Source organism: Cherax quadricarinatus, chromosome 21, assembly GCF_038502225.1.
Source record: "Cherax quadricarinatus isolate ZL_2023a chromosome 21, ASM3850222v1, whole genome shotgun sequence".
NCBI lineage: Eukaryota > Metazoa > Arthropoda > Malacostraca > Decapoda > Parastacidae > Cherax > Cherax quadricarinatus.
In genome coordinates, this window is record NC_091312.1 from 25,741,571 (window position 1) to 25,765,868 (window position 24,298).

Sequence of the window (24,298 nt, forward strand, 5' to 3'; positions counted from 1 at the left end):
GTATCAGGAGCTGAGACTCGATCCTTGCAACCGCAAATAGACAAGTACAAAAAAAAGGACGAGTATAAATAGGTGAGGATAGGATGAAAAGACAGCTGTATATGCTATGGTTTCTAGTGGAAATGAGCTAAGGACCCCAATGGAAATAAGTCACTTTGTCCGACTTTGTTTTTTGACGGGGGGTTATGCTAGGTAATCTACATATATGCTGCTACGTATATCTCACGTAACCGTAACCATGTGTACCAGTACCCGAATAAGTTGACCTTAAGCAGCTAAGCTACACCTGAATAAACTGACTTAAGCAACTAAGCTACACTCAGAAAGGATATAGTATTTCACCGCCATCTGTTGCGAGGTTGTTGAAACAGTCCACTACGTTGTTTGGTAGAGTGAAACATGGTGTAATTCCCTGTGTGTGTGTGTATGTTTACAGTCATCATCCTCCCCCTGTGTGTGTGACACAGCCTCACATGACTGTGAATTAGGTCGTTGTATTCCTGTTGTAACACTACCACTAGTTCACCTGCCTCCTGGGGTCTGGTCTGCTGTGCTTAATGTGAGTACACTTCATTATACTTCACTGCTTGTCAGTACTCACATATGGTCTAGGTCTGTTTTCTAGTTATTGTTTCTCAGGTTCCTCTGTGGAGAATATAACTTCAATACTGTGTCGAGGATAATTTATACATAACCCGTCCATACAAGACAGAAACTTAGGATGATGTTATGGTCCAACTTAAGTAAGTAAGTTTATTCAGGTATACACAAATACAGTTACATAGAATTATCATACATAGCAGCATATGTGTAGAGAACCTGGGATAACCCAAAAAAGTCAGACAGAGTGACTTATTTCCATTGGGGTCCTTTTACCTTATTATTATAATATATACTAGGAATAAGGTAAAATTTGCACGTATGTTAGCTAAAAAATAGAAAATCATTCCCCTCCCTTTCTGTAGCTACATTCATCAGACACCTTTTGGCACTCTTCTTGAACTGGTTCATGCTATGACTGGCTTTGACATGTGCGGGTAGTCTGTTCCATTCCTTTATTGCTGTACAATAAAAGGTGTTTGAAGCCTGGCCAATGACTGTGGATACTACAAAGTTGTGCTCTCTCCCCCTAGCACTATGATTGCTTTGGTTCCCAACCTTGACAAAATTGGCAGCAAGATATTCTGGACACTTTGTGAGCAATTTTATAAACATGATTTAGCTTCAGTTGTTTTACTCTGTCTTCAACATTCAGCATATCCAACTGCTGTAATTCATCCTGGCCTACATGTTCTTTTGGTCTCAGCCCCAGGATGAATCTTACGATTTTGTTCTGGGTGATTTTTTGTCAAGGCAGAGTACCATGAAGAGCAAGCGTAATCCATATGGCATTGTATAAGGGCTAGACATAGGGTCCTGCGAGCCTCAGTAGGTAGACACTGTGCTTGTCTATACAGGAACTTCAGTCTGGCATTCACTTTCTTTACTACACTGTTCCCTATCAATTCTCCTGACATGCATGGGTCAAAGGGGATTCCCAGATATTTTACTGATGAAACCAAAGTGATGGGCTCCCCATTACACTGGACATTAATATTATTTACCCTTCTCAGTTTATGTTTCATGCTAAAGAGAATGGCTTCAGATTTTCCGAGGTGTAATGATAGTTTGTTGTCTACTAACCATTTGCTGCAGGACTCCAGTTTGTGTTAAAACATTAATCTTGTGGGTCTTTACCGTACACTAACAGGGCACTGTCATCTGCATACAGATAGGCATGTCATTGACATAACATAAGAATAATAAGGGACCTAGAATACTACCTTGGGGAACTCCACATGCTATCAGCAGGGGTTCTGATTCCGTTTTGTTGATTTTGACAATTTGTCTCCTGTTGCTAAGGTAGGACTTAAACCAGTCTACAGAACCTATACCGATAGCTTGAAGTTTCTTACATAATATATTGTGGTTGACAGTATCGAAGGCCTTTTGCAGGTCTAAGGTTACCATACCAATGAAGTTCCCCTTTGACATTTCAGTTCTCAGGTAATCCATCAGATTAATTAGGGAGGTGTCGGTTGAGTAAGATCTTCTGAAGCCCGATTGATAGCTATGGAGAATGTTGTTGTCATTAAGGTACTTAACTACTTGAGAGTACACTGCCCTCTCTAGAATTTTGGATATTATACTGAGTATACTAACAGGCCTATAGTTGCTGACATCAGACCTACTATTTTTCTTGAAGATAGGAGTAACTCTGGCCTCCTTGAACCCCTCAGGTATGGTATTAGTGGTGATTGATAGATTTATTATGTGAGCAATAGGGATTGACAGTTCAGAAGCACCATCTTTTAGGAACTTAGACAGGATGTTATCCGGGCCAGTGCTCTTAGTTGGGTTTAACCTGCTTAGTTCTTTTTGAATAAAGTCATGAGATACACTTATTAGTTGACAACTGTTTGGGGTTACCCCTTTATTGGTATAGTATGTTTGAAACTTATCAGTCTGTGTTAAAGGTATTTGATGCAGCTGGTAGTTTACTTACTAGTGTTGATGCAACAGATGTGTAGTAGGAATTAAAGCAATTTGCCACCTTAGATGTTTCGTGGCATACCTCATTATCGATAGTGAGTACTATGTTAGACCTATCTACTGTCTTATGGCTATACCCCAACTTTTTTAGTTTTTGCCAGAGCTTTCTGGGGTTATGCTTATACTCTTCAATTTTTGAGCAATAATGCTTTGAGTTTGCTCCTTTTATAAGGCTCTGTACTCTGTTCCTCACCCTTTGGAATTCATTTAGTGCTGCAATATCCTGTCTGTTTGCTTTAAATCTCTTTAGCAGCTGGTCTCTGAATTTCATATTATCTAATATCTCGGTAGTCATCCAGGGTTCAGTTCTTCGTTTAATCCTAACCTCTTTAACTGGTGCAATATTATCAAGGATGGTAGTGAACATTGTTTTGAATTTTTCCCAGGCATCGTTTACGTCCGTGCAACTTATTTCTGTCCAGTCACAGTTGTGTAGCCTATTTATCAGCGTTTCTTTACTGTAGTTTCTAGTTGACCTCATTTTTATTGTCCTATGTAGGCCTATCCTATCCCTAGTGATTTTCCTGGTGCAGTAAATGATGAAATGATCACTAAGACCTGTGGTAATGACGCCTGACTGACTAATGTTCTCAGCGCGGTTACAAAGTATGTGGTCAATTAGGGTGGCTGAGAACTGTGTGATCCGGGTTGGTGTATTAATTAGTTGAGTGTAACTATTTAAACCTAGAATTTGCTTATACTTTTTGCATAGCCCGTTATTTTGCTGCTGAAAACAGATATTGAAGTCGCCCAGTATTATTGTCTCGCAATTGTTTTCAAGTTCGGACAATACTCTACTCTGGAAAAGTCTTCTAAGAACTGGTCCTGGGTGGGAGGGCGGTAACTAGTTCCTACTAAGATGGGTTTGGTCTTGGGAAGCAGCACTTGAAACCAAAGAATCTCCAGTTTATTGTTATTTAAATCAAGTCACTTTAAGTCACTCTGACTTTTTTTTTTTGGTTATCCCAGGTTCTCTACACATATGTATGATAATCTATGTAAGTGTATTTGTGTATACCTGAATGAACTTATTTATTTACCTGTTCCTCCCTTTCCTTGGGTCCGGTCTGATTGCTTCATGTTTTCCCAGGCACTGCATGACACATACAGGTTTAAAGCTCCCCATGAATGTAATAATTTACTAGTGTAGTGTTTGCAGTAAATGGTTTTATAATGTAGTGAAGAATTGGTATTACACTAACCGCAATTTTTCCTGGTACATGTATAATTTTCTTCGTCATTCGTAAGTGCCGTCAAGTAGGCTAACTTATATCAATATGTATTAGCTATTTTTATAATTATTATAAGCAGTGCTGTCTAGATACACAATGTCAGAACCCTGATAGAAAAATGCCTTTTGAAAAATTATTATGATATGTTATCATGAAGATTATTAACCACAGAAGACTGTTACCCCAGGATAACTTCGTAAATCAAGCCTTTTTGCTTATTTCTATTGGATTTGCTAATTTTTTGTTTCCCAGGATGTGACCCACAACTGTTGACTGGCTATGGGTAATAGATGTAATGACACTTGCCCGTCTTGACTCGTCCTGGATGGGATAAGTATCCAATGGTTGTGACCTCAATGCACTACTCTGAGTACACTTTTTACACATATAATGACTATATGCAATATGTAATGTTGTATAAAAATTACCTTTTTTGCCTCATGGCAGCTCAAGTGGTTGCACCTTTCTGCCAACATGTGAAAGACCTGTGTTCATTTTTAGTATGTTGGGGTAAATGTTGGGCATATTTCCTACACTTGCTACTCCTGTGTACCTAGCAGTAGGCTGGTGCCAAGGTGTTAGCAGAATTTTATGGGTTGCATCCTGGGAAAAAGGATCAAAGGGTTCCATTACAAGCAAGCCACACTGATTAGCTTTCTTGTGGTTATCTTGAGTTTCTAAAGGTCCAGAGTAATAGCCAGAATAAAATGATGACTTTTACTTTAAGGGACTTTGGTGGCCAATGGATGTGGACTAAGTCATAACCCATTCTTAGACCTAATTAATATCTAAAAAAAAAATCTTATTTTTTTACAGCTTTGTTGGAAACATTCTCTGAAGTGAGAAGAGTTTACTCAGCACTCGGTGAATTTTTATAGACGATGTCGGAGAAGCCGCCTCCATACAACCCTAATGTTGGGTATTCCCACGGATCTTCCAGTGTCCCTCCACCCCCAGGTAGGAATTATTGTACTGGTATTGTTTTGATGCATTTTAGAGATTGTTATGAAGCACTTGTAATTTTTCTTTGTTCTGTTTGTAATTTTTCTTTGTCTTGGTAATAATTTTCAGGGATTCAGTAATGCACATTATAAAAAAATTATTGGAGGCAATATCTCAGGACTGCTATATAGTGATCATTTGATCTCTTAAAATGGCTGGGAAATAGGGGCATACAATTAAATCTTTTTTTTTTTAATTTTTTTTTTTTTTTTAACAAGTTGGTCCTCTCCCACCGAGGCAGGGTGACCCAAAAAAGAAAGAAAATCCCCAAAAAGAAAATACTTTCATCATCATTCAACACTTTCACCACACTCACACATTATTACTGCTTTTGCAGAGGTGCTCAGAATACAACAGTTTAGAAGCATATACGTATAAAGATACACAACATATCCCTCCAAACTGCCAATATCCCAAACCCCTCCTTTAAAGTGCAGGCATTGTACTTCCCATTTCCAGGACTCAAGTCCGACTATAAGAAAATAACCGGTTTCCCTGAATCCCTTCACTAAATATTACCCTGCTCACACTCCAACAGATAGTCAGGTCCCAAGTATCATTCGTCTCCATTCACTCCTATCTAACACGCTCATGCACGCTTGCTGGAAGTCCAAGCCCCTCGCCCACAAAACCTCCTTTACCCCCTCTTTCCAACCCTTTCGAGGACGACCCCTACCCCTCTTTCCTTCCCCTATAGATTTATATGCTTTCCATGTCATTCTACTTTGATCCATTCTCTCTAAATGACCAAACCACCTCAACAACCCCTCTTCTGCCCTCTGACTAATGCTTTTATTAACTCCACACCTTCTCCTAATTTCCACACTCCGAATTTTCTGCATAATATTTAAACCACACATTGCCCTTAGACAGGACATCTCCACTGCCTCCAACCGTCTCCTCGCTGCTGCATTTACCACCCAAGCTTCACATCCATATAAGAGTGTTGGTACTACTATACTTTCATACATTCCCTTCTTTGCCTCCATAGATAACATTTTTTGACTCCACATATACCTCAACACACCACTCACCTTTTTTCCCTCATCAATTCTATGATTAACCTCATCCTTCATAAATCCATCCGCCGACACGTCAACTCCCAAGTATCTGAAAACATTCACTTCTTCCATACTCCTCCTCCCCAATTTGATATCCAATTTTTCTTTATCTAAATCATTTGATACCCTCATCACCTTACTCTTTTCTATGTTCACTTTCAACTTTCTACCTTTACACACATTCTCAAACTCATCCACTAACCTTTGCAATTTTTCTTTAGAATCTCCCATAAGCACAGTATCATCAGCAAAAAGTAACTGTGTCAATTCCCATTTTGAATTTGATTCCCCATAATTTAATCCCACCCCTCTCCCGAACACCCTAGCATTTACTTCTTTTACAACCCCATCTATAAATATATTAAACAACCATGGTGACATTACACATCCCTGTCTAAGACCTACTTTTACCGGGAAGTAGTCTCCCTCTCTTCTACACACCCTAACCTGAGCCTCACTATCCTCATAAAAGCTCTTTACAGCATTTAGTAACTTACCACCTATTCCATAAACTTGCAACATCTGCCACTTTGCTCCTCTATCCACTCTATCATATGCCTTTTCTAAATCCATAAATGCAATAAAAACTTCCCTACCTTTATCTAAATACTGTTCACATATATGTTTCAATGTAAACACTTGATCTACACATCCCCTACCCACTCTGAAGCCTCCTTGCTCATCCGCAATTCTACATTCTGTCTTACCTCTAATTCTTTCAATTATAACTCTACCGTATACTTTTCCTGGTATACTCAGTGAACTTATTCCTCTATAATTTTTACAATCTCTTTTCTCCCCTTTCCCTTTATATAAAGGAACTATACACGCTCTCCGCCAATCCCTAGGTACCTTCCCCTCTTTCATACATTTATTAAACAAAAGTACCAACCACTCCAACACTATATCCCCCCCTGCTTTTAACATTTCTGTCATGATCCCATCAGTTCCAGCTGCTTTACCCCCTTTCATTCTACATAATGCCTCACGTACCTCCACCACGCTTACATTCTGCTCTTCTTCACTCCTAAAAGATGGTATACCTCCCTGGCCAGTGCATGAAATTACCGCCTCCCTTTCTTCCTCAACATTTAAAAGTTCCTCAAAATATTCTCGCCATCTACCTAATACCTCCCTCTCCCCATCTACTAACTCCCCTACTCTGTTTTTAACGGACAAATCCATACTTTCCCTAGGCTTTCTTAACTTGTTTAACTCCAAAATTTTTTCTTATTTTCAATAAAATTTCTTGACAGTGCCTCTCCCACTCTTTCATCTGCTCTCCTTTTGCACTCTTTCACCACTCTCTTCACCTTTCTTTTACTCTCCATATACTCTGCTCTTCTTATAACACTTCTGCTTTGTAAAAACCTCTCGTAAGCTACCTTTTTCTCTTTTATCACACCCTTTACTTCATCATTCCACCAATCACTCCTCTTTCCTCCTGCCCCCACCCTCCTATAACCACAAACTTCTGCCCCACATTCTAATACTGCATTTTTAAAACTATTCCAACCCTCTTCAACCCCCCCACTACTCATCTTTGCACTAGCCCACCTTTCTGCCAATAGTCGCTTATATCTCACCAGAACTTCCTCCTCCCTTAGTTTATACACTTTCACCTCCCTCTTACTTGTTGTTGCCACCTTCCTCTTTTCCCATCTACCTCTTACTCTAACTGTAGCTACAACTAAATAATGATCTGATATATCAGTTGCCCCTCTAATTAGCATGTATAATACATGTATGCCAGGTGTATACACTAATATCTCCCTTGTCAGACTTCAGTATACATAGTGGATATTTTTTTTAACAGACATAAAATATTTTTGTTACTGAAGTAGAAACAAAGCATTTTTGTTACAGACTCAAATAGGAAGAAATTCTTTAATTGATTTGTGCCCTGCTCTTTCCCCTCCATGCCCCTCCAAAAAAAAAAAGTCTCAACTCTACATGATTTACCACCATTCAGTGTAGTTCTTAAAAATAATTATAAATTAGCAGTTGGAAATAAATATAGGGTAACGTACATGAAATTTCAAAATATCTTCATCTCTTGGCTCAGTCACCTGTAGCATATTAATCTTTTACAAACAGTTGTGTTTAGGGGATCTTGTACATTTATGAAGTGAAAAAAGTCTGCAAATACAGGTGCTTTTCGACTTACAATGGGGTTACATTCTCACAAACCCATCGTAAGTTGAAAATATACCAAGTTGAATATGAATTTATGGTAAATAAGTAAATTAACTACTGTCACTGAATAAGTGAATAAACAAATAATTACTGTAACCAAATACCAGTATTGAAAAGTAAAAATTGAATACAAGTTACAGACTTCCTGCCTTCATTCTGGGTAATTATTTTAAATTTCATCTCCAAAATAATTGCTTTTGCACTACCGTAAAGTTGAAATACAGTAAGTTAAACATCGTAAGTCGATGAGCACCTGTAAAATTTAAAAATTTACTTTAGTTAAAAAAAGATGAGAAGATGATACTGTATTTACAAAATAATACAAATACTGTACATTTTTTTTAAAGTGTGAAGCTTGAACCTACATACAAACTTTTTAACAAGATTCTTTCAGAAATATTAATAAAAAATTATCAGGGCAAGCACCAATATTTGCTGCACTTGCTAATGACATTACCCCATGAAAACCATTTTACTTTGTCACTTTTGCATTTAACTTTCAAACATGCTCTCTCTTCCGGTATAAATGTTGCATTTTATTCTTCCTCTGTTTTATAATTTTCTTTCTTTTGAGATTTCTAATTATGTTTTAAATAATTGCGGTGTGCTCATTCCTTCCTTGAAAAAATTGACTTTGGTAGTAGCTTAATATACTTGATATTCTCAACAAAAGTTTGCTGATTGAAAACTGTACTGTTGTTAGGTTAGCAGTTTTATCTCTTAGTGTGGTATGTACAGTACATGTACTTGTTTTCTGATGGACTCCAGTAGTTTCATAGCAGTTGTTGATGAGACATGATTTCTTGAACAAGACAATTTTCTTGGCTGTATAGGAAGAGAGTTCATTGCATTAATTTAAGACTATTAGCAAGGGCATATGCTCTCATTCTTGGAGTTTGTGAGAGCACTATCCTCGCTAATTTGACTTGCAACATTCTCTTTGTGCCCTGGAACAGTATGCTCCAGTGTATACTATAGTGGTCTAAAATTGCTTTTAAAAATAATAGCTTACCTATTTCCATTCCTGACATCGCTGCCCGAGCAATGTCAGTCCCTTGTAATGAATGAGTGGAAACCAGATAAAAGCTGCTGCAGGTGTGCTTTGTGACCTATACATTGGTTTGACCTTGGGAAGTGATGAGCTTGGTGAGCTCTGCAGGCTAGCAGCAAGATGTAGAGGGTTTGGTAGGAACTGGGTGCTTGGTTCCCTCTGCCTATGATTTCTACTTCAATCCTCTTCCCTGTAGATTGAAAAGGCACATGCATCAATCATGGAAAACTTTTTGTAGGTGATTCTGGTCCAGTTCAGTGCATTTTTGTAGTCTGCAATTGATAGAGGCACATGCTTGAAAGTTTACTGAGGCTTTAGTTGTTTCGGTTTTGGTGGTGGTTATATGATTGCTGGGGGTATCTATTCAGACCTGGGGAAAATTTCTGGATATTCTATTAATTGACCCTGGTCCTTTAACTTAGAATTTCTGTGTAGTTTTATCATGTGCTTGTTAGTGTGACAGGCTTTCATTTTATTGTTTTAATTTTAGCTTTTTGAGAGTATTTTTTTTTTTTTTTTCAACAAGTCGGCCGTCTCCCACCGAGGCAGGGTGACCCAAAAAAGAAAGAAAATCCCCAAAAAGAAAATATTTTCATCATTCAACACTTTCACCACACTCGCACATTATCACTGTTTTTGCAGAGGTGCTCAGAATGCACAGTTTAGAAGCATACACATATAAAGATACACAACATATCCCTCCAAACTGCCAATATCCCAAACCCCTCCTTTAAAGTGCAGGAATTGTACTTCCCATTTCCAGGACTCAAGTCCGACTATATGAAAATAACTGGTTTCCCTGAATCCCTTCACTAAATATTACCCTGCTCACACTCCAACAGATCGTCAGGTCCCAAGTACCATTCGTCTCCATTCACTCCTATCTAACACGCTCATGCACGCTTGCTGGAAGTCCAAGCCCCTTGCCCACAAAACCTCCTTTACCCCCTCTCTCCAACCCTTTCGAGGACGACCCCTACCCCGCCTTCCTTCCCCTATAGATTTATATGCTTTCCATGTCATTCTACTTTGATCCATTCTCTCTAAATGACCAAACCACCTCAACAACCCCTCATCTGCCCTCTGACTAATACTTTTGTTAACTCCACACCTTTTCCTAATTTCCACACTCCGAATTTTCTGCACAATATTTACACCACACATTGCCCTTAAACAGGACATCTCCACTGCCTCCAACCGTCTCCTCGCTGCTGCATTTACCACCCAAGCTTCACACCCATATAAGAGTGTTGGTACTACTATACTTTCATTCATTCCCTTATTTGCCTCCATAGATAACGTTTTTTGACTCCACATATACCTCAACGCACCACTCACCTTTTTTCCCTCATCAATTCTATGATTAACCTCATCCTTCATAAATCCATCCGCTGACACGTCAACTCCCAAGTATCTGAAAACATTCACTTCTTCCATACTCCTCCTCCCCAATTTGATATCCAATTTTTCTTTATCTAAATCATTTGATACCCTCATCACCTTACTCTTTTTTATGTTCACTTTCAACTTTCTACCTTTACACACATTCCCAAACTCATCCACTAACCTTTGCAATTTTTCTTTAGAATCTCCCATAAGCACAGTATCATCAGCAGAAAGTAACTGTGTCAATTCCCAATTTGAATTTGATTCCCCAAAATTTAATCCCACCCCTCTCCCGAACACCCTAGCATTTACTTCCTTTACAACCCCATCTATAAATATATTAAACAACCATGGTGACATTACACATCCCTGTCTAAGACCTACTTTTACCAGGAAGTAGTCTCCCTCTCTTCTACACACCCTAACCTGAGCCTCACTATCCTCATAAAAACTCTTTACAGCATTTAATAACTTACCACCTATTCCATATACTTGCAACATCTGCCACATTGCTTCTCTATCCACTCTATCATATGCCTTTTCTAAATCCATAAATGCAGTAAAAACTTCCCTACCTTTATCTAAATACTGTTCACATATATGCTTCAATGTAAGCACTTGATCTACACATCCCCTACCCACTCTGAAACCTCCTTGCTCATCCACAATCCTACATTCTGTCTTACCTCTAATTCTTTCAATTATAACCCTACCGTACACTTTTCCTGGTATACTCAGTAAACTTATTCCTCTATAATTTTTAGTCTCTTTTGTCCCCTTTCCCTTTATATAAAGGGACTATACATGCTCTCTGCCAATCCCTAGGTACCTTCCCCTCTTTCATACATTTATTAAACAAAAGTCCCAACCACTCCAACACTATATCCCCCCCCTGCTTTTAACATTTCTGTCATGATCCCATCAGTTCCAGCTGCTTTACCCCCTTTCATTCTACGTAATGCCTCACGTACCTCCACCACACTTACATTCTGCTCTTCTTCACTCGTAAAAGATGTTATACCTCCCTGACCAGTGCATGAAATTACTGCCTCACTTTCTTCCTTAACATTTAAAAGTTCCTCAAAATATTCTCGCCATCTACCTAATACCTCCCTCTCCCCATCTACTAACTCCCCTACTCTGTTTTTAACTGACAAATCCATACTTTCCCTAAGCTTTCTTAACTTGTTTAACTCACTCCAAAATTTTTTCTTATTTTCATTAAAATTTCTTGACAGTGCCTCTCCCACTCTATCATCTGCTCTCCTTTTGCACTCTCTCACCACTCTCTTTACCTTTCTTTTACTCTCCATATACTCTGCTCTTCTTATAACACTTCTGCTTTGTAAAAACCTCTCATAAGCTACCTTTTTCTCTTTTATCACACCCTTTACTTCATCATTCCACCAATCACTCCTCTTTCCTCCTGCCCCCACCTTCCTATAACCACAAACTTCTGCCCCACATTCTAATACTGCATTTTTAAAACTATTCCAACCCTCTTCAACCCCCCCACTACTCATCTTTGCACTAGCCCACCTTTCTGCCAATAGTCGCTTATATCTCACCAGAACTTCCTCCTCCCTTAGTTTATACACTTTCACCTCCCTCTTACTTGTTGTTGCCACCTTCCTCTTTTCCCATCTACCTCTTACTCTAACTGTAGCTACAACTAAATAATGATCCGATATATCAGTTGCCCCTCTATAAACATGTACATCCTGGAGCCTACCCATCAACCTTTTATCCACCAATACATAATCTAATAAACTACTTTCATTACGTGCTACATCATACCTTGTATATTTATTTATCCTCTTTTTCATAAAATATGTATTACTTATTACCAAATCTCTTTCTACACATAGCTCAATTAAAGGCTCCCCATTTACATTTACCCCTGGCACCCCAAATTTACCTACTACTCCCTCCATAACATTTTTACCCACTTCAGCATTGAAATCCCCAACCACCATTACTCTCACACTTGATTCAAAACTCCCCATGCATTCACTCAACATTTCCCAAAATCTCTCTCTCTCCTCTACACTTCTTTCTTCTCCAGGTGCATACACGCTTATTATAACCCACTTTTCACATCCAATCTTTATTTTACTCCACATAATCCTTGAATTAATACATTTATAGTCCCTCTTTTCCTGCCATAGCTTATCCTTCAACATTATTGAGAGTATGTGCTTTGTAAATCTTGAAACTCCTTCTGTTCTCCCAGAAAGTTTGCTTTCTTCCAGCCTGCTGCCTATAACTTTCTAATCTGTTGGGATATATATACAGGGTGTTTCAAAAAGATGGACCCGATTGTGAAATACAGTGATACCTCGAGTTACTAACTTAATTTGTTCCAGAAGGCTGTTCGAGTGCCAATACCGAATGAATTTGTTCCCATAAGGAATAATGTAAATTAGATTAGTCCGTTTCGGACCCCCAAAAATACACTTACAAAAGCACTTACACAAATATACTTACATAATTGTTCGAGTTGGGCGCTGTTCGAAACTCAAGGTACCACTGTATACTGTTTTGAAACTGGGTCCATATTTTTGGGTGTTTATTTTATTAACAGCTTGTAACTAAAATTGTTTACCTCAGAATTTTGGGATGATTACAAAGTATTAAGTTTATATTATATGTAACAGTACATGTTTAAATGCATGACAGTACAGTAAAAAGTCTCAGTAACAGACTAATGGGTGTAAAGGGTGTGCAATAATGCTGAATGTCTGCAACTACAGAATTATGAAATTGTTATTTCATGATCGTCCAGTTGTCTTCTGACGTAGTGAGCTTGGTCCACTGATGCAGAAGACAACTGGATGCTAAGAATACAGATATTGTAATCTATAGTGCTTCTGTACCATTCTGTTCACAACTCGAGGGGGAAGGGAGTAATGAAAACTAGCACTTGATTAACATAAAACTAAAGGAGAATTGCAATAGACCTACTTGCTCATGCTAGGGAGGTCTTACTCACACCCATTACATTAGAGGAACATTGCAGCAGGGATAATGGCTCATGCTAGGTAGGTCCTACTGAAATTCAACATTTCTCACTCAAGTTTGTCCAGATTTTTTTTAGCATCAATGATCAAAGGAGGGCAGGACAAGCAAGACAGGCAGACTGGGCAGGCAGATAGGTATGCAGGCAGGCAGGGAAGGAGAGAGGAAGGTAGGCAGGTATGCATGGATCCAGGCAGGCATAGGTAGAGAGATGTAGATTATTAGCATTTTGTAAAGTTGTAATAATGCTGTTAGAATTACTGACAATGTTAGGTAATGGTTTAACAAAGCTCCTGGAGAGTGGAACATTGCCACAATAAAATGTCACATTAATTGCACATATGTCCTTTTCCCTAACATGAAGTATTCAAGTCTAGTACAGGTCATGCTATGTAGAAATAAAGATTGTTATTATTATTGATGGCCACTTGTAAGAGAAGTAGGGGATTAGAGAAATGCAGAGAGGTATCACATCTGTTCTTAATGCTGCACTCACCCTTTCTTTCCACACTATAATAAGCTGAACAACAATTTTTTTAACACACTGGCATTTTATACTAATAAACTGAAATTAAAAATTGATAAGAATGGGAGCAGTGGTGTATCTGGCAACTGGCTGATAAAGGGTTGTGGTGAGAGGCAGGGAGGGTGGGAGATGGGGACCAGAATTTCTGGTGCAAGGGAGAGAGGTAAGTGAGCAGTGAGAAAGTCTGGTGACACAGACAGACAGCCCAGCCAGGGAGCCCAACTAGCCAGGCAGGCAGGATGGCCAGCCTGACCCTGCCCTGCAGGCCAAGCAGGGTAGCCTTCGGCTCGGGGCACGCTGAAAATGGACAGGTCCTTACATGGCCACTCTGGCCAGTACCAGGCAAATGTCGGAATTATTGGGCATGGTTTGATATTTCAGAAGACAACTGGACTCAGTAGCTACAGACAAAATTCAGAATTATGGATCTTTTTCATTTTATTCAATAATTAGAGATTATTCTGCCAGATTTTGTTTGAAATTCCCGAAATCCGTTAATGAGAGAATTATTAGATTGAAGATGAATTCAATTTAAAATCACTAATGTTTAATTGCAATAAAAATTGTGTATTCTTCATAAGTTTCATCAATAGACATTTATTTAAAAGTATTGATAATCTTTGTCTCCGTTCGTAAACACTATTGCAGCATAAATTTTGCATTGTGCATTTGCAAATTTATTCAAATTTGTGTTTTCAGTGGGACCACCTCCACCTTATCAGCAGATGCCACCATCTCCCCATATTGGCTTTGTTCCCACTCATCCTATGAGCAGTAGCACTACAATCATCACCACTCAGCAGCCCTCTTATGGGGCCATCCCTGTTGTAGTGAACCCAGTTAGAGCCACCGATGTGATTGTTGTTGGTGGATGCCCAGCTTGCAGGGTATGTATCTCTCTCTCTCTCTCTTAACACAGTTTTACTGTTTCTGTCCAGCAGTTGTAGTGTTGCAAATTAATTTTGGACATTTTTATTTTTTTTGCTTCATTTCATATTTTTAGGATAAGCATCATTTTTTTATAATGGTGGAAAATTCTTGTCAATAAAAGGGTAGCAACGTGACTTCTTTACAGAAAGAAGAAGAAGATTGAAACGAAGGCTTTAGACAGTTGCCAGTGAAATTAACTGACAAGCTATTTTCTCCTTTTTATTAATGTTTCTGTCATCTAGAGTCCATCATATTTTTCAGTTAAATAAATTGCATTTTTAATCCTTAAACTGAGTGCAGTATAATTATAATTGTGTGTGTGCAGCTGGTTGACATAATTTCAATTGTAATTTTTTAACATTGGTCATCTCCCATCGAGGTAGGGTGGCTCCCCAAAAAATATTTACAGTAGTCCCACTGTATCCGCAGGGAATATGTTCCAAGACCTACCATGGATACCCGAAACCAGGAATAGTAGTGAACCTTGATATAAATTGTTTTTCGTTTATGCACAATAAGTCAAGAATTAGCACTTTTTCACTGATGGGAAGCACTTCACGACTTCTCTCAGGCTTTAAAGAACTGCCACCATCACTACTTTTGTGCTTTAGTGCCATTATTAAGCAAAATTAAGGGTTATTTTTGGGTCACGGTAAACCGTGGATAACTGATGAAAACAGTGGAAACCGAATCCGCAGATGCAGGGTACTACAGTACAGTGGACCCCCGCCTTACGAACGCATTGCGTTACATTAAATCTGCCATATGAAGCATTTGAACCTAAAAATTTTGCCTCGCCTTGTGATAAAAAACTCGCCTTACGTGATTCGTCCGGGACGCGTCCCACGTGTGACCTCAGCGCCAGTGTTTACAAGCCAGCCAGTGCGGTCGCATCTACGCATACATTCGGTATATTTCACATTATCCCAGTGTTTTTAGTGCTTGTAACTGCAAAATAAGTCACCATGGACCCCAAGAAAGCTTCTAGTGCCATCCCTGTGGTAAAAAGGGCAAGAATTATATGGAATTGAAAAAAGAGATTAAGGAAATGTGTGCAAAGTGGGTTAAACTGCAAACCTTTATGGATGAAAATCACCCTGACACAGCTACTGCAAGCCGTGTTGGCAACCTGTGCAATGACAGTGTTATGGCCCATTTTAGGAAAGTCTTAAAGGAACGGGAGGTACAGAGCTCTATGGACAGATTTGTTGTGCGACAGAGGTCCAGTGACTCTCAAGCTGGTCCTAGTGGCATTAAAAGGGAAGTAACCCCGGAAAAGGACTTACTACCTCAAGTCCTAATGGAAGGGGATTCCCCTTCTAAACAATAACTTCCACACTCTCCCCTCCTCCCATCCCATCACTCATCACCAGATCTTCAATAAAGGTAAGTGTCATGTATCCTATTCTTAGTAGAGTAGTAATTGTGCATGTCTTCTTCAGTTTGTGCGTATTAAAATTAATGTTTCATGTGGTAATTTTTTTTTTTCATACTTTGGGGCGTCAGGAACGGATTAATTTGATTTCCATTATTTCTTATGGGGAAAATTAATTCAGCTAACGATAATTTTGGCTTACAATGAGCTCTCAGGAACGGATTAATATCGTAAGGCGGGGGACCACTGTACTATCATTCATTCCATCACTGTCTTGTCAGAGGCATACCGATACTAGTTAATATGCTCCTCCAGAATGTAAATATCACCACCCCTCCTTCAAAATTCAGGCACTGTACTGGCTAATTGGTTTCCCTGAATCCCTTCACAAAATATTACCTTGCTAATGCTCCAACAGCTCACCAAGGTCCAAAAACCATTTGGCCCCACTCATTCCAATCTAACATGCTCTCCTTTATCCCCTCCTTCCAACCTTTCCTAGGGCAACCCCTACCCCACCTTCCCTCCATTACAGATATATATACTGTCAAGTCATCCTATTTTGTTCCAACCTCTCTGAATGTCCCAACCATATCAAGAATCCCTCTAGAGCCCTCTGGATATTTCTTATAGTAATTCTGCATGTCCTCCTAATCTCTAAACTATGGATTCTCTGCATAATATTTACACCACACATTGCCATCAGACACATCTCTACTGCCTGTAGCCTTCTCACTGCAACATTCTCCTCTTTGCTTCCATGGATAACGTTCTTTGTCTCACAGATGCCTCCATGAACCACCCACCTTTTTCCTTTCATTATTTCTGTGGTTCACTTTTTCTTTCATATTCCCATCTGCCAACAGGTCCAATCCCAGATATCTGAATACATTCACTTCCTACATACTCCCTCCTTCCAATCTGATATTCAGTCTTTAAATACCTAACTCATTTGTTACCCTTGTCACCTTGGTCTTTCCTATGTTCACTCTAATTTTCTTTCTTTTCATACCTTCCCAAATTTGTCCACCAACCTTTGCAACTTCTCTTCAGAATCTACCAAAAACACAATGTTATCAGCAGAAAGCAACTGTTGTGTATTAGATTCCACATTGTGTATTTTAATCCCACAACTTTCTCCAACATCTTGGCTCTTAGGTGTCAAGTTTATATTTAACCATAAAAAAATTGCACTAACACAATAGAATTAGAATTTAATAATGTTCTGGAAGATATGAGGTTCAGTGATACACTTAGTATTATTAAATATTCCAGACAGTAGTAACAATGATAGCAATGACAGCATATTAGCTTTTTGAGAAATAAAATTTAAATGAAATGTATCAGTTAGATTAATGTCACCCTATGGAGTATGTTGCCACCTGCAAGTGTTGTATTTATGCAAACTTCTGCAGTAATATTCCTGATAAGTGTTGTGTGTATTCAGAGTAGGTTTTTGGTGACTAAAGTAAATTAGTTACTAAACAATTAGTTAACATGTCGCATTAAGAAATTTTACTGACTATTTGTTTACCCTAGCACCCTAATAGGCTTTCCGGTCCATTTCTTTGTAGTTGTAATCCCACATAGTAATGATTTTAGCATTTTCATTTGAGTTTCATGAATAGTTCTTTTAGTTTGGTATGCAGTACCTCATTTAACTTGTCACATTCTTCTCTCGTATATATTCGTGTATGCATTATAAATTTTTGTAGTCAGAAATGTTATTTTTTACTGTGCTTTTTTTTTAATTCTTTTTCTCCTTTTTTTTTCTCTAAAATGAGTAGTTACCTCTTAAAAACTACTTCCTTGAGATTGTATTTCATTTTGTTTCACGTTGAGACTTGCTATATGTGATGTCTCTTAATTCTAGCCTTTTTGAGATTACTCCATTCATTTTTATATAAAAAAATCTTTGTAATGTTGGATACCCATTAGGTTTAGCCAGTTTAGGTGTGGTAAATATAAATTCTTATTGCAATTTGTCATTCTGATTGGTTTCTTTTTCAGGTGGGTGTGCTGAGTGAGGATTTCACACTTGCTGGACTATGCTGTGCATTTTGGTTCTTCCCCATTGGCATTCTTTGCTGTTTAGCTATGAGGGAACGACGCTGCAGCAACTGTGGAGCTTGTTTTACTTAGGTTTGAGTAACATTTCTAATGCAACCTTGAACACTAAACAAAAAATTGGACAGTATTGTTTTAGTAGAATGTGAAAGGATGTTTTGTGAATATCAGCTCGGTATGCTTATAAAGTATGCATAATTGCAACAATTCATATATGGAGAAGTTCTCCTATTGTTTTAAGATGTCAGATATCTTTCCTTGACAGTAGTAGTACTCCAGTCATCATAGAGTACCTTACTGGGCAGTTCTATTTTGTTGGAATAACACCATATAGAAGCCAAATAAAACTTGCTTTGAGAATATCAGTGGTAAATAATATAACTTTTAAGCATTTTCATGAAATATTGAAGTTGGGCCTTTTACATTTACAAGAGAGACCTCCAGATCTGCTTATGACATAAAATATAGAGTTGTCATCATTTGAAATATTGTATGCATAAATTGTGCCTAGTAAGAATTGAGCTTCCCATTGATGTTGCCTAATATAAGAAGTTAAATATCTGAGGGATTACTTTAAATATTATTTTTCATTACAGTGCCTCTTGGTTAATATGAAACTCATGTTCCTTTGATCATTTTATTGTTTTCATTTATGAGGAATATATTGGACAACTGCAGTACCTATCAAAATACTTTAGAAAGAATTTTTAAAAATATACCTGAATTTTAAAGTAAATTTTCAAAAGTTTTACTCTGAGAATATTTATTCGGACTTTGCAGCATTTTCTCTTAATATTGTGTTTGAGTGTTCCTATTTGTCACATATTTAATAGTAAGCCAAACTTGTGATAACTTGGTTGATATATTTTTAATCATTTGTTAATTCAGTAGATGCTCAGTTACCTGAATTATATGGGGACAGAACTGTACAAGGTAGTCCAGTTAGACACGTTATTAGGTCTAGTGAGGAGGGTATCTATTTTTTGTGCTTGTTCAATAGAACACTGAGTGCTTTCATACCATACATCGGCAATCAGACAGGATTATTGATCTTTATATTCTGTCTCATAAACATATGAGATGGTAAGTTAATCTTGCAGATTTTTACTTGCATTTAGTATGCACACATCTTTGTTGATGTGTGCTTCATGATGGTTTTCATTACTTTATTATTTCCTCTGCAGTTTACAAGACCTAGTCCAAGACTGGGCTGCAGAGGCAATAAGCTCCAAAACCATCAACATGTACTGTTGGAATCAAAAACTATTAAGAAACACAAAGGAAAGCAAAGTGTGTAATTTAATGTAAATAGGTGTTTGAAAGATTTATCAACTATCTTTTATAATAAGAAGCCAAAAGAAAAGTTGAACAATCCTGCCAGATTGCAAATTATTAATAGACTTGCATTTCACACTTATGACTGAAAGGTAGTACTGTACCTCCTTGAAAGATTGTTGTCTGCTAACTTGTGAACCTAAATTTATTTGTTGGCTTAATCCATGAAGAATGTGTACTCTGTACTCTAAAGCACAAGTTGTGGAATGCAGTAAAATTACAAGAGCAAATTTTATCTTCAGTCATTCTCTTGGTTTGCTTTGTATATCTGTACAGCCCATCCTCATACCATGTATAGAAAGCATACACATTTTAATGTTGAGCATTTTTTTGGTTGATGAACCTTACTGCCAGACATGCTGCATCCATCTTTTTAATTTGCTTATGTGTGGTTAAATTTTGTGTAATATGGATTTATATAACCTTTGCTAACCAAAACAAAATAAATCTTATCTGAATCATTCAGAAAGTGATGTTGGGTAATGCATAAGAAAAGAGGGTGTCAATGAGGATGGGTTCATCTTCATGAATTATAATGCATGATTTAGATGGATCAAGTAATGTAAACGAAGAGAACAATACATTATAATTAATAATGTCTTGTAATACTGTACATAATCTCTTCCCATCAACACTTGGCGAGTAAAGAGAAACCTTTCTCAGAATATCAAAAATACGTGCTAAGTTTTATCATCCCTCAAAAAAAATAATTGGAGGTCAACCTTCAAAGCCTGCTTTATCACTGTTTTGTATCCTCTGCTTTACCCAGGAGCAGGAGGATCTTTTGATGGTTGTCAAGTCAAATTATGACTCGCGAAATCGTAATGACACGATTGCAGACAAATTGTACCACGGGCAGGGATTGAATTCATGGCGAGAGAGTTGTAAAACTCCAGGCCAGCGTCTAAGCCACTGAGCCAGCTGGCTACAATAAGATTCATCCATCTAGGTACATTTATACACCATAGAGAGGCTAGCACAGGCCCCACTGTGACCACAAATGCAAGTTTTAATGACTCACTCGCCATGAGTTCAATCCCTCCCCATGGTATGGTATGTCAAATTATACTTAGTGAGATTGTATCCCCTCATGGTGTGCATGAACTGTGTTTTTTCCAATTTCTATTCCTCTGCAGTCTCTTCCCTGCATCCAGATACTGTCATCATGTTTATGTAATTTGCTTATTTGGAAGTGAAGTATACATTGTAAGCATATTTAGGTTAAATTAGAGTAGTCTAATCTAAACTTGAGCTTTAATTGATACACAACATTCAGAAATAGGTACTGTAATTAGTAATAAACAAATGTTTTATGAGGATGGGTTGGAGAAAATTTTATTTAAAAAGATTAAATTGCCATTGTAGAGTAAGTGACTCAGTTTTAAGATTTAATAATACTTAACAATGTGTGACTTTGGGAAATATAACCACTTGGAAATTGTGCTGACATTGCTTATCATGTCTGTTAGCTTTTGGTTTACCATCCCATTTATCTAGCTTTACCAAGCTTCTGTTATTTAAAATGCAATCAGATTGTGGCAGAATAAATTTTATAAGGCTGAGCCAATCTATAAAAAATGTGTGTAAATTCAAATGCTGGCATAAAAACTGACCAGATTTCCTTAACACTAGGAATTTTGAGCTAAACTAGAATGTTTTGGAGACAGTTAAAACTACTTTACATTACATTTAAAACTACTTTTTTTTTTGCAAGCAGATATGTTGACTGTCATTCATCATTCTCCTTGTCATGAGAGAACTTAAGTGATGGATAATATATATTATGATAGTTGGGAAAGGAACCAGAATGGATGCCCTATTCAGTAGAGAAATAGGTTGTATATCTTATTAATGAAGGGCTAAATGACCTACATGGGTTTAGTAATTTTTGTCATTACAATCATTATCATCACCACCACCGTCTCAGTGGATTGATTGTCATATGAAAGGTTGGCACTACATGAGAAAGTGGTAGTTAACTATAGTCATTACATGTTTAAATTCTATATAAATGACATTGACAGGAATTCTCTGTTGTTTTCTTGTTGCTTTGGGACCACAGACTCGATTAGATTAATGCTGTTCCTCGACTGTAATTGCCCTGGCAAAGTCTTTGATGCTTTATTAAGCCTTTAATAGACTCCACTCAATTGTTACCCAAATGTTGCTGTTTGCAGGCACCAGTTACCTGCACAAAACACACCAGTCCATTTTACATCCAACTTGTGTGGTGTGCAGATCACACACTCACCTCTGTTTAATTATACTCTTTTAACAGGTGCTTTAGTTTGGCTGAACTCCTATGCACCCTTCATCTGTAGATCCTTTGTGTGTGGTCCTGTATCAGGATGGATTACACTAGTATTATCTGCAGATGTATGTGTAGATGTATGTGTGTGTTCACAATAGCAGGATGTTTTGACTTTGTGGGATGCCTCTTCTTGGGTTACGGCATTTTGGTGCTAGCTTTGTACTTGGCCAAGTACATAGATCATCATCTGCACTGTTTCCAGTGCCTTTCAGTGTCCATTATAACTTTCCCATGGAACTTGGGTTTCTGTGGCAGGTTCATGTCAGCTTGGACTAGGCCCCAAGTATAACAAATGGTGAGGGTCGTAAGACTTTCAGATGCCTGCACACCACAATTTTTATATAGCAGACACTGAACAGAGGTGAATGAGGGATTAATACAGCAACCCAGGCCTTACCGGAGCTATTGGAGGTAACAGAAGGATACGTATGACATATATTTCAATTTAGGCCCCCATGACCCCTACTGCAGATTTTTTTATTACTCCAGAGCATAGTTTTATAATGTTTTAAGATGCTGTCTCGTTTTCTTTTAAATTTTGTGCCTATAACAGTGTTGAAACTGTATCAATATTACAATTGAGGTACATTCTTCATATACAGTGGACCCTCGAATTTAGTAGTGCCTTTTCTGTATGCAAAACTATTTTTATTATCTATAAAATGTATTGTTTGTTAATATTTTTGCATGTCTGGAATGGTTTAATTGGATTTACATTATTTCCTATGGGAAATATTAACAAAACATACATTTTATAGATAATAAAAATAGTTTTGCATACAGAAAAGGCACTACAGTACTAAATTCGAAGGTCCACTGCAGTGGGTAGTTCCTAATCGTTAATTGAATTGAAAGTCTAAAGAAGGTACTAGTAATTTTTAAATGTTTCTTAGAGCTACTGTATACTGTATTCTTGACCTTAGGCAGAGTTGCTAAAGAAGCCATTTTTATTTACACTGATAATGTATAGTACAGAGATTATAATGTGAATAAACATAGTCAGTTTTATAAATAAAATATTAAAATTGCAAATCAGTGGTTTTTTTTTTTAAAGTACACAAAAATATATAAAAAGTCTTTCTTAGTGTTGTTATGAGTGAAACTTTAATTTATTCGAAAACTAATTTTGTTATGTACGTATATCATATAAATAAATTAGTTTTGTTATTTTATCTGAACAGTCGCACAGAACATGGCCTGGATGGCAAGTCCTTTTTAATAAGCATGTCATAAGATGCAAAATACTGTAAATACAAACCTGATTTCAAGAAAACTTTCATTAACATTTGAAGAAAACTATAAAATTTAAGTTCAAAGTTTTCAGAGTGCTTTTATTTCTTATACTTATTCTCCTGAAGACAGTAATAAACATAGGTGCTTGGGGAATTTAGTTTTAAATTTTTCTAATGTTTTTTCTGTACATGTATTATCTGTCAAATGGAGGGGGATTCTTTCCTGTGCAGTAGGTAGTAATCATGTTACCTTGTGTTGTCGAGGGTACAGGGAAAGCAAAACAGACAGAAATTTCTCTCTCTGTCCCCTGTATTACCTGTACCATTGTATTCACACTTCCTGAATAGTTAATATTAGGGGAAATGTAAGTAAGTTTATTTAGGCACAGGTACACAACAATTATACATAGTGTGAATTACCTAGGGTAACCCAGAAAAGTCAGCGACTTATTTCCATTGGGGTCCTTGTATTTGTGTTGCCCTCGCTGTCTGTCTTGGAGAATTTAGGAGTTTTATACTATCTTCAATATATTTTTTGTAAAACCATGTGGATGTGACCTAATAAATGACCTGGGTGCATCATGATCAAAGGAGTAAAAATTTTGTTTCTTTTTGCCCTCAGTGGCTTGGATAATATTTTTTGTCTCCACAGATACCTCAACGTACCACTACCTTTTTTCCTTCATCAGTTCTATTGTTAACCTCATCCTTCATAGGTTGGTACACAGCAACCACTCAGGGAGGTAATACATGTACTGTCCTACCAAGTGAGTATAAAATGGAAGCCCATATTTGTTTTACATGATGGTAGGATTGCTGGTGTCTTTTCTCAGTCTTAAACTTGCAAGATTTCAGGTACGTCTTGCTACTTCTACTTACACTTAGGTCACAGGAGGCCTGGTCACAGACCGGGCCGCGGGGGCGTTGACCCCCGAAACTCTCTCCAGGTAAACTCCAGGTAAACACTACACATGCATGTACACG

At 37.7% G+C, this 24,298-nt stretch overlaps 1 protein-coding gene across 3 annotated transcripts; it reads left to right on the forward strand.

Moving 5' to 3' along the window:
• Positions 1-366: 366 nt before the first annotated feature.
• Positions 367-23,114, forward strand: LOC138853033 (membrane protein BRI3-like). 3 transcript variants are annotated; one of them, XM_070087339.1, is made up of 5 exons: positions 367-559; positions 4,077-4,168; positions 4,641-4,781; positions 14,764-14,951; positions 18,380-23,114. In XM_070087339.1, exons 3-5 carry the CDS (start codon positions 4,706-4,708, stop codon positions 18,509-18,511), a joined length of 396 nt encoding a protein of 131 aa, XP_069943440.1. In that variant the 5' UTR covers positions 367-559; positions 4,077-4,168; positions 4,641-4,705; the 3' UTR covers positions 18,512-23,114. The 3 variants fall into 3 exon arrangements, with proteins under 3 accessions (XP_069943440.1, XP_069943441.1, XP_069943439.1); XM_070087340.1 differs by lacking the exon at positions 4,077-4,168 and having other exon boundaries at positions 367-612; XM_070087338.1 differs by lacking the exon at positions 4,077-4,168 and having other exon boundaries at positions 368-559.
• Positions 23,115-24,298: the final 1,184 nt, after the last annotated feature.

Bases quoted from the DNA above. Each gene is read 5' to 3' on its own strand.
- LOC138853033 (XM_070087340.1), top strand. From the start codon at position 4,706: ATGTCGGAGAAGCCGCCTCCATACAACCCTAATGTTGGGTATTCCCAC. The intron at 4,782-14,763 runs GTAGGAATTATT...TTGTGTTTTCAG, and splicing joins CAGTGTCCCTCCACCCCCAG to TGGGACCACCTCCACCTTAT. The intron at 14,952-18,379 runs GTATGTATCTCT...TTTCTTTTTCAG, and splicing joins GTGGATGCCCAGCTTGCAGG to GTGGGTGTGCTGAGTGAGGA.